At 58.0% G+C, this 10,621-nt stretch overlaps 1 protein-coding gene across 3 annotated transcripts; it reads left to right on the forward strand.

Annotated features, from left to right (window-relative positions):
- The first annotated feature begins 940 nt into the window (after nucleotides 1–940).
- On the forward strand, nucleotides 941–6,268 carry PRF1 (perforin 1). 3 transcript variants are annotated; one of them, XM_077778590.1, is made up of 3 exons: nucleotides 941–974; nucleotides 2,485–3,060; nucleotides 3,956–6,268. In XM_077778590.1, the coding sequence occupies exons 2-3, from the start codon at nucleotides 2,522–2,524 to the stop codon at nucleotides 5,082–5,084; spliced, it is 1,668 nt and encodes a 555-aa protein (XP_077634716.1). In that variant the 5' UTR covers nucleotides 941–974; nucleotides 2,485–2,521; the 3' UTR covers nucleotides 5,085–6,268. The 3 variants fall into 3 exon arrangements, with proteins under 3 accessions (XP_077634716.1, XP_077634715.1, XP_077634714.1); XM_077778589.1 differs by lacking the exon at nucleotides 941–974 and adding an exon at nucleotides 1,121–1,180 and having other exon boundaries at nucleotides 2,459–3,060; XM_077778588.1 differs by lacking the exon at nucleotides 941–974 and adding an exon at nucleotides 1,121–1,180.
- Nucleotides 6,269–10,621: the final 4,353 nt, after the last annotated feature.

Consider the following 10,621-nt stretch of genomic DNA (forward strand, 5'->3'; position numbering starts at 1 on the left):
AAGAGCAGGTCATTCTAGGGAGTACATGAACTCAAGGGATGAACCCCATGGTGTCACACGTGGTCTGGGGCCTGTGGCTATTTGTTCCTGTCACTGCACGGTTGGAAGATAAACTCTTGAGAACAGTCCCCCACTCACCCAGCTGTCTTCACCTCAGACCAGTGTGATTTGGGCCTCCAGAAGTTGTTCTGTGAGTCACTCGACCCATGGAAACCTGACCTCACCCTGACCTCAGGTAAGACAGAGGATGAAGAAGACCCCAAGCCTCTGGTCCCACCCACATCTATCTCCCCATCGGTCCACCCCCCCCACCCTGTGGCTGCACCCTCAGGCCATGGTTGGGGAGGGGCTGGGGACTCATGTGGCCACTGGTTCCCCCTCACAAAAGGGGGGAACAGGAAACCATCTGGGGTTCAGAGCCTGGGTGGGGCTGGAATGTAGGTGCGGGTAGGAAGTGGGCCAGGGGGGTTATTTGTCCCCCCTGCTTGGGGAGGAGGGAATGGTCACATGAGCTCACCCTTGCTCAGGGCCAGAAACTCTTCTAAGAACTTCCCGCATAGTAACTCCCCTGTTCTTCACAACCTGGAGGGTCTACATTACAATGACCGCTCCTTTTAGCTGAGGAAACTGAGGCATGGAGAGGCTAAAGGAGCTTCCAGGCCACACAGATAGAGCATAACTGGGCTGGTCCCACCCAGGCCATGGGCTCCTAAGCCCCCGTGGTGAGCTCCCAAGCTGTCCCGCCTCTCATGCATCAGATGGGAGGCCATAGATCAAAAGCAGGGGACTCTCCCAGTTGCCCAGCAACCCCAGAGCTGAATCTCAAAGTCCCAGTGTTAGCTCCACACTAAGCCTCACCTGTTTGCCCGGGTCCCCACGCCCCAGGCAGCTCTCCTTGTTGGATGAGACTCCGGCCATCACAGCTTCACTTCCTGAGGGCTGTCAGGAAGGCCGGATGAGGAGGTGAAGACAAGGTGGGTGCTGGCGGGAGGGGAGAGCGGAGGGGGGACCCGTGACCACAGCTGGAGGGGCGGGGCAGGAAGCAGAAGTGATGTGAACAGCGGCTTGGGTGATGAGCCGTGTGGTGAGCCTTCCTGGGGGCTGACGCCACCATTTCAGGAGCCTCTCTTGGGGGAGAGAGCATCTGTGCAGGAGCGTCCGTCTCAACATAGGACTCCAGGTAGGGAGGCAGGCGGGTGGCAGGGGAGAGCCCCTGGGTGGGGACGGAGGGGCACGGGAGTGAGGCTGCTCCGTCTGGGGAAGAGCCCGATGGAGCAGGAAGTGCCGGGACCGTGAGACTGTGCTCTGTCACTGACTCGCTGAGCGTCCTCACGCCCACTCTGGGCCTCAGTTTCCTCATGCAGAAGGCGGAGAGGTTACAAGGCATCGTCTGTAAGGCCCCGTCAAATGCTGATGGGGAAAGCCTCTCAGAAAGCTGGAAGCAGGCTTCCTGGGAGGTAACAGGATGAGCACCAGCCTGGAGATGGAGCTCCGAGGATTAAGCTTATGAACCATGCGGGTCTCCTAAGTGGGATGGCCCCAGGGCCTTTGAAAGATTTCCCGCCTCCTATTTACTTCTCTGGGGCCTGCCTATCGCCTGGAAGCCCCCACCCCAGTGACCCCTTTGGGTGAACCCCCTGTGTCTGGGGTCCCTGGCAGGTGCTGGAAGGGACAGGCCTCTGAGGCATCCGGTTTGGACAGGGGCGGAGCATGGAGACCAGATTACAAACAGGTCCATGGGAGGCTCCAGAGCCACCTCAAAATAGGGAAGACGCTTCTAGCTGATGGCTGCCTGATAGGAGGCAATACACAAGTAGCTCACATACACGGCCTGAGATCCGCAGAGCAAGGCAAGGGAGGCCGGAGGTGGCGTGGACACGAGGAGACCCGGAGAGGGGACTTAACGGCCCTCCCCACATGGGATGCCAGGCCGTAGGCACACCCAGATTTGGGCCGCTGTTCTCCTGTGAGGCTCAGGAGCAGATCCCAAAGGGAAGGTGGGGAGAATAAGGGCAATGCCTTGTTTCTTGTCCAATTCTGTTATGGGCTTGTGGGAGAGAGACCAACAGAGAATGGGAGAGGCGGGGTGGGAAAAGCCTGGCTTGTTCTGAGGCCTAAACGACCCTTCTCTAGAATCCAGGCTTCCTTAGAGTCCCAGGTCCCTCCCCAAGTCTGCTATATCTGCTCTCTGTCCCCTCCTCTGTGTGCAGAGCCCCGTCCCCACCAGCAACATCTGTGGTCCTGGGGACAAAGCCATCAGTGTGGATCCTCCGTTGGGCCTTAAATAATGAAACCCTAGCAAGGGGCTCCTCCTGGCTGTGTGACCTCGGGCAAGTTACTTCCCATCCTGGGCCCATCTGTACACGTGGGGGATGGGCCAGGTTTGTGAAGGTCGCTGCAGCTCAGACAGTCACTAAGGAGACACCTCGTTCCCTCTCTGTCCCATGCACCCTGATAGCGCATCCCCCATACCTCTGCCCGCAGCTTCCAGAAGCCCAGACGCCCCGGTCTCCGCAGCTCCATGGGTGCCTGGGTACTCCTCCCGGGCTTCTTCCTCCTGCTGCTGCCCACGCCCGCCCCAGCCCCCTGCCACACGGCCACCCGCTCTGAGTGCCGGCGCAGCCGGCGGTTTGTGCCTGGCTCGGCGCTGGCTGGGGAGGGCGTGGACGTGACCAGTCTCAGGCGCTCGGGCTCCTTCCCGGTGGACACGGAGAACTACCTGCGGCCCGATGGCACCTGTACCCTCTGCCACAACGTCCTGAAGCCGGGCGCCCTTCAGCGCCTGCCTCTGGCCGTGACCGACTGGCGTGCCCAGGGCTCAGGCTGCCAGCGCCGAGTGCTCAGGGCCAAGGCCAGTTCCGCCGAGACTGTGGCCAAAGAAGCAGCCAGCAGCATCCGCAACGACTGGCGGTTGGGGCTGGACGTATCTCCCAAACCCAGCGTCAATGTGCAGGTGAGCGTGGCCGGCTCACACTCCCACGCAGCCAACTTCGCTGCCCAGAAGACCCACCAGGACCAGTACAGCTTCAGCACGGACTTGGTGGAATGTCGCTTCTACAGGTGAGAGAGCCGCAGGTGGTGTGGAGGGGCTTGGAAAAAGGTGTGGGAAACTCGGAGGGGTCTAGGAGGCCCGGAGTGGCAGGGTGGGGACTTGGAGGTGGCCTCCACCAGGAGGAACTGGCACACTGGGTATATAGTGCCCTCGGGCCTCCTTCGTGGCATCCCTGAACAGGAAGAGCCTTGGGAGAGAGGTGGAGGAGATGTGAGCAAGGCTTTGCCAAGATGGCCAACACGGTGCCGCTCAGATCTACGGAGTCCCCTCTGTCCTGTGGGCAGGAAACTTGGCGGGAGACTTCCCATCACTGGGCCCCCTTCGCACATCCAGTCACAACTCCTGTCTGTCATGTGTCAGGCTCTGTGCTCAGAATTAGGGTCCCAGAGCCAAACAATGCCAGTCACATCTCCAACCCTCAGGGACACAGGTCCCACACCCCAGAAATGCATGGTCTCCGTGGAGGACCCGAGTCAACCACTCTGATTTCAAGGCACCACAGAGTGCCTCCTGCCTGTGTGGCCAGAGCTGTCAGGAACCCAATCCAGGGGACAGAGGGACAAAGGCACAGGATTAGTTTCCAAAGCTGGAGGCTCACCATCAGGGCCTTATCGTCACTTTTATAACTAGAAAATAAAAAGGAAAGAAAAAAAAACAACTTAATCTGAAAAGGAAGAGCAGAAATACCCATTCAGCATACCTAGGTTACCAAGGGGCAAACAGAATGGGTCTCCTGGCCGACTCACTGGGTCAGAGCTCGGCCTTGGAGCCGGGCCACCTGGTTCTTTCTATCACTTTTTCTATCACTTCCATGTGACCTTGGGCAATCTTGAGGGATGGCCGAGGCAGGGAAACTAAAAACTAACCACCGCCTGCCCATCCAATGTTTCTCTCCCCCTTTAGTTTTCATCTGGTACACTCTCCCCCACTGCACCCCAATTTCCAGAGGGCCGTCAGAGACCTGCCCCCCGACTTCAACACCTCCACCGAGGCGGACTACCTCAGGCTCATCTCCAACTACGGCACCCACTTCATCCGCTCCATGGAGCTGGGCGGCCGGCTCTCGGCCCTCACTGCCCTGCGCACCTGTGAGCTGGCCCTGGACGGGCTCAGAGACAAAGAGGTGGAGGACTGCCTGACAGTGGAGGCCCAGGTCAGCATAAGCGACCGTGCCAAGTCGTCGGCAGAATACAAGAACTGTGAGCAGAAGAAGAAGAACCACAAGATAACCACCTCCTTCCACCAGACCTACCGGGAACGCTTTTCCGAAATAGTCGGCGGCCACCACACCTCCGTGAGCGACCTGCTGTTTGGGAACCAGGCCGGGCCCGAGCAGTTCTCGGCCTGGGTGGCCTCCCTGCTGGACAGCCCCGGCCTGGTGGCCTACACCCTGGAGCCTCTGCACGTGCTCCTGGAGAGCCAGGACCCGCGGCGGGAGGCCCTGAGGCGGGCGGTGAGCAAGTATGTGATGGACAGGGCCCGCTGGAAAGACTGCAACAGGCCCTGCCCGCCGGGGCAGCAGAAGAGCCCACATGACCCGTGCCAGTGTGTCTGCCACAGCTCGGCGGTCACCAACCAGGACTGCTGCCCCCGGCAGAGGGGCCTGGCCCGCTTGGAGGTCATGAACTTCAAGGCGTCGGACCTGTGGGGAGACAACTTCTCCGGCACGGACGCCTACCTGAAGGTCTTCTTCGGAGGCCAGGAGATGAGGGTGGACACCGTGTGGAACGATAACAACCCCAGGTGGACGACGCGGCTGGACTTCGGGGACGTGACGCTGTCCACGGGGGGCCCCCTGAGGGTACAGGTCTGGGACCAAGACCACGGCTGGGACGACGACCTCCTGGGCACCTGTGACCAGAACCCCCAGTCTGGCCTGCATGAGGTCAAGTGCGGCCTGTCCCACGGCCACCTGAGATTCTCCTACCATGCCAAGTGCTTGCCTCACCTGACGGGGGTAACCTGTATGGAGTACGCTCCGCGCGGCCTGCTGGGGGAGCTTCCCGGAAACCGGAGCGGGCCAGTGTGGTGAGAACAGCCAGCCTGGAGAGGGCACGTGCGCCTGGCTGGAAAGGCCTCTACGGACGGAGCCAGGACCGATGCTCATATACCCACTAGCTGGAAGACTGAGGCTTACTTCTGCCCCCCTGCCCCAACGAAGTGGCTGAATTCACAGGCCGGCCCTGAGTCTCCTGTCCAAACTGCCTTCGCTGCCTGATCTTCTCAAGCCCTGGAAATGAGCTGGGGCCAGGCCACAGCCTGGGTCAAGAGCCGGTGAGGAGACCCTTCCTCCCAGGTTGTGTGGTATCATTGAACGCCTTTCCCTCACAGCCCCTGCTGGCACGCCGAATTCTTCACCCTGTCGGGTCTGGCCCTGCCCGCCCCAGCTGCTTCCTCGCTCTGTCATCTTTATGCATCAAGCTTTGCCCCTCAGACAGATCAAGGGTTGTCCGGACCTGCCTCCTGTGTGCAAAGCCAGTCAGAGGACTAATGAAGGTGATGTGACATTGACCATGATGGTGATGGCTGCGGCAGAGAGGAGAGAACGGGCACCAGACGTGGCCCTAGAGACCAACGTCCACATCAGCAACCCCGAAAGACAGGTGGCCGGGGGGTGGCCTGGGGTGGGTTTCCAAAAGGGCTGGAAACGGGGGGACCCAAAATATTTTGCTTCCCTCATAACTTTTAATTCAAGAAACAGTGGCACGGGCTCAGTGATCAGAGGCAACAGACACTCAGGTCCCGGCCGGGTGGCCTCAGGAACCGGTGAGGACCAGGCAGAGCTGAAGAGCACATGCTTTACCTAGAGGGGGCCCGCGGCTCTGCCTTCCTTCGCCAAGCGTTCCCAGGCAGGAACTTGAGTCCGGGGCTGGCAGGGCTCTCGGGTTTCTGAAAGCGACCAGAAACCCCACCTTGACTTCTTTGATTGTGAGCAATGCATTTCTGTTTGTAAAAATAAACCTGGGGCGCCTGGGTGGCTCAGTCGGTTAAGCGTCCGACTTTCGCTTAGGTCATGGTCTCGCGGTTTGTGGGTTCGAGCCCCGCGTCGGGCTCTGTGCTGACTGCCAGCTCGGAGCCTGGAGCCTGTTTCAGTCTGTGACTCCCTCTCTCTCTGACCCTCCCCTGCTCACGCTGTCTCTCTCTCTCCTAGAAATAAATAAAACATTAAAAAAAAAATTTAAAAAATAAAAAAATAAAAAATAAATAAATAAATAAACCTGCATGGCCAAACATGGTCCAGGCCAAAGAGAACGTGTGTGCAGGCCATGACTATCCCCGAGCTGTTGGTTTGAAAACTGTAATTTCAACAGAATCCATTTGATAGGCCGGAGGGCTCTCTCCCCTACCCCCCCGCCCGCCCCCCCCTTGCTGGGAGAGAGAAGGCGGTCGTTCAATGAGTTGGCAGCTGAGCTTCCTGGCCTGGAGCCCTGGGTGGCACTGTTGAATGAAGTGGTCCTTGTTTCACGTGCCTGGGACACAGGTCTTGGGGCCCAGGCTCTCCGGGGTGGGGGGCAGGATTCCCACCTCCTAGAACTGGCAGTAGGGTGGCCGTCAGAGGGGCCCAGAGTAGCTGGCGTGGCTCCCTGACTCTCTTTGAGACTCTCTACAAATGAAGGCCTTTGCGGTCTGTGTGGACCTGTCCTCTCCAAAGCTTGGCAGTGATGTCACACTCACCCCGAGTCCCCGAGGAGGGCAGGAGGCACGGCTGGCTCTGAAAGCCTGATCGAAGCCAACGTTTTTACATCTTTCCATTCACAGCCACGCACATGAGCGCACAAGAAAAATCTTAAAGCATCATGCTGGCGGCTGCACTAATTGAAAATAAACATGGGTGTGGGGAGCACGGGGCCAGGGCAGGCCCAGCCCGAGGTCAGCTTCGACCAAAGAGGGGAGACTTGTTTATGTGCCCACATGATCAGTGACCTCCGGCAATCCCTTTGTTCCCCGGGCCTGGGTTTCCCCAAAACGACACTCTTCCCCTGACTCCCTTCTCAGGCTGGTTTGGGAGGGGCCACAAGCCTTTCTAGAAGGTCAGTGCCACGTCAAGGGCACTGAAAGGTTATCTTGTGAACCCTCCTGGGTTTGCATACAGGGAGCTGAGGCCCAGAGGAAGGGACGGAACGGTGGTTACAGAAGCTGCTGGCAGAGCCGGGGCTCTGAGTCCCAGACATGCACGGCTCTGGAGAGACCAACAGGGCTCAAGAAAGAAGGTCCTTGGTGAAAAGGTGCGACCAAGGACGAGGAATGGCCCGATGTTGTTGAAAGGCGGCTGTGACGCCCTCAGCCCTAATTCAAGCCCGGGTATGACATTTTGGCTTCTACCCCACACAGACTGGGAGACTGTCACATCTGAGGCCGCTTGTTCATTCTGGAAACTTCCTGCTGTGCCAGTTCCATTGCCCTCCTGAGGCTCTGTCCCCACCCTGCTCTGGCCCAGGAGGCTGATCTGCCTGCTCCGTCTGTCAGTGGTAGGAGACGGGGGGATGGAGAGTGCGCTGCCTCCCATCCAGTCTCCAGCGAGGTGGCCGTGGGCTAGCGGGGGTCTCTGCTCCTCCCAGGAGGCCGCCACCTGTCCCTCTCTTTCTGGGTTCCTCTTTCATCCTTCAGACCTGGGATGGTAGCGGCTCCACTGGTAATCTTGAGTTGTTGCACTATCCTTGGGCTTCTCCACAGCTCCCCACGCCTTTGTAAACGGGCCCTTTATAAATAGACCTTCCAGAGATTATTATAATTCGAATATGCCATTGGCTTCTGCTGTGGTCTAAATGTTTGTGTCCCCTCAACGCTCATATCCCCGAAATCATCATTAAAAATAAAATCATAATCATAATCCCCGAGGTGATGGGGGGGGCCTTTGGGAGAGAACATGGGTGGAGTGAGCGCCCCTATAAAAGAGGCCCCAGAGAGGTCCCGGGCCCGTCTACCATCTGAGGACCCATGAGAATGAGTTCTCTACAAACTAAAAACAGGCCCAACCGAATGTACCAACACCTTAAGCTGCGACTTCCAGACTCCGGAACTGTGAGAAATAGATCCCTCCTGTTTGTAAGCCAGCCGCTCTGTGGGATTTTATCGCAGAGAAGAGAAGCGAGCCACTCCCACCCTCGGAAGCTGAAAATGCCTGATTCTTGCTTCCTCATCGTCCTTTGAAACCAGGAAAGGACACGTGACAGGGCCTGTAGGATGCACCTGCCACGCGTGTGGGGTCCCTGCAGAAGCAGAAGTGAGCCTACGATTTGCAACTAGGTGATTTATGTGAGAGGCAATCTCAGGAAGCCCAGCTGGAGGAGGGGGGAGTGGGCCAGGGATAGGAGGGCGGCCCTCATGCAGCATGTCGCCACTGTGGGCCACCAGAGCCAAGGAAGAACACGTACCTCAGAGTTCTCCCGGCTTGGGGTGGAAGGTGTCAATATACCACCTCCCATCGGTCACTGGTTAGAGCTAAATTCCTTTCCTATGCATTTCACCCAGACCTGGCTTCTCTTTTTGGCAAATAAAAACTCTGGTGGAGGACACAATATCCCATCTTCTCCCTGGCTTCTTCCACCCTCCCATCCCCTTTCCCAGCCTCCGCCCGCCCCATTCTGCTGGCCTGGCCTTAGACGCACTGCTCAATTGTCCCCAGCGTGTGCCTCTCGCTTCCCAAGGGCATGAGCACGGGAGGGCTGGGACCACCCGCAGGCCCCATCACTTGGCAGATGGTTACGGACACGGTTACGCAGCACCATCTGTAAACGAGGTCCCGTCACCCAGCCACGCACAGCAGCCGGCCTCTTCCGGCCTGACAGGGACACGGGTGTGGACATGGCAGGCGGGAGGGGGAGCGGGGTGGCATTCAGCTGGGGGCTCTGCTGCACTGCTTTTCTCTCATCCCCCCTCCTGGGAGCCGGTGATCTCTCCTAAGACCTGAGGCTGGCGCTGAGCACAGTCCAGTTCTTGCTTTGGTTTTTCTTTTAAACAGTTCCTCTCCAGCACCTTCATCTCCCTGCAGACGCCTGAGTGCTCCCTGGGGTGTGGCCCCTGCTGCCCCAGAGGCTGAGTCGGGGTCTGACGTGTGGGAGCAGAGGAGGACCTGCGGGAGAACGGGCACGTGGGGGCGGGGAGGGAGGGCCCTTGACGACGCGCAGGGCCCCTTGCAGCTTTGAGAGGCTGCGCGTCCTCTCCCCGCGTTGATTCCGCCACGTCGGCCACCAAGCCCAGGCATTTCTGCGTGCTGACCCCTGTCCCCGTGTGCTCACAGCCACAGCCGCCCCAGGACTGCAACACCTCCTGGACGTGTCTTCCGGCACCCTGCCCACGTTCCCGTGGCCCGCTCTGAGCCACCCCGACGCCTCTGCCTGAGGGACGGTGCTGGGCCCACCCGCCCCGCCCCCGGAGACATGCACAGGGTCCAAGCACCGCTCGTCCCAGAACAGCCTTCACCCAATGGCTGATGGGAGGCGGGCGATGCATAAATAGTCCAGCTCCCTCGAGGGGCCCATATTCTACACTGACTCCCAGGTTCCCCTGCAGGGTCAAGCCGCCATGCCCACAGAGGCGACTTGACTGGCCACACACGCTTTCTTGGTGGGCTTCCTTCCCGGTCTCAATTCCTCCTTCTACTGGTATTTTCTGGAATCACCCCCCCACATAAACTACCTGCCTGGAAAACATAAAACCTGCCTGTGTCTCGAGGTTTGCCTCTGGAGAAACCAGCTAAGACACACAATGGATTACATCATCGCTTTGCTGAAAACTCCTCATGGGGCACCTGGGGGACTCAGTCGGTTGAGCATCTGGCTCTTGATTTCGGCTCAGGTCATGATCTCACAGGTCTGTGAGTCCGAGCCCCATATCGGGCTTTGTGCTGACAGTGTGGAGCCTGCTTGGGATTCTGTCTCCTTGTCTCTCCCCTGCTTCCTCTGGCTCTCTCTCTCTCTCAAAAATAAATAAATAACCTTTAAAAAAATCTAAAAAGAAAATATCTTTAAAAGTCTTCACTCGTTCCTTGTGGGTCCCGGGATAAAGCCCAGACTCGCTAACAAGTCCCACATGTTGACCTCGCTCTCAACTCTGCCCCTCACCCCGCATCACTGAGTTTATGCCTCCTCTACTGGCCATGCCTCTCTAGTCCTTCCCACATGCTGCCTCTGCTTCTGGAACTTGTCCCTACCCTAAGTCCTTCTCAGCCATCAGGGCTGAGTTTCAAAGGTAGTTTCTGGTACATCTGCGGGGCTCAGTTGGTTAAGCGTATGACTTAGCTCAGGTCAGGATCTCACCTTTAATGAGTTTGAGCCCCACATTGGGCTCTACGATGATGGTGCAGAACCTGCTTGGAATTCTCCCTCCCTCTCTCTCTTTCTCTCTCTCTGCCCTTTCCATGCTCTCTCTCTCTCAAAAATAAATAAATTAAAAAAAGAAAAAGAAATAAAAGGTAGTTTCCTCCAGGAAGCCTTCCCTGGTTTCTAGGTCTAGATCGCAGCCCACTGTAAGGCCAAGGGCCATTTCTATCTTAGTCACACTTGACTCAAACAGTCCAGCACTTGGCATAAGTTTGATGCCTGGAAAATACTGGATGGATGATTAACT

Source organism: Crocuta crocuta, unplaced genomic scaffold (assembly GCF_008692635.1).
Source record: "Crocuta crocuta isolate KB4526 unplaced genomic scaffold, BGI_CrCroc_1.0 scaffold167, whole genome shotgun sequence".
Taxonomy (NCBI): Eukaryota; Metazoa; Chordata; class Mammalia; order Carnivora; family Hyaenidae; genus Crocuta; species Crocuta crocuta.

Coding starts and splice junctions, on each gene's coding strand:
- PRF1 (XM_077778590.1), top strand. CDS start 2,522: ATGGGTGCCTGGGTACTCCTCCCGGGCTTCTTCCTCCTGCTGCTGCCC. Junction 3,061..3,955: donor GTGGAATGTCGCTTCTACAG/GTGAGAGAGCCG, acceptor CTCCCCCTTTAG/TTTTCATCTGGTACACTCTC.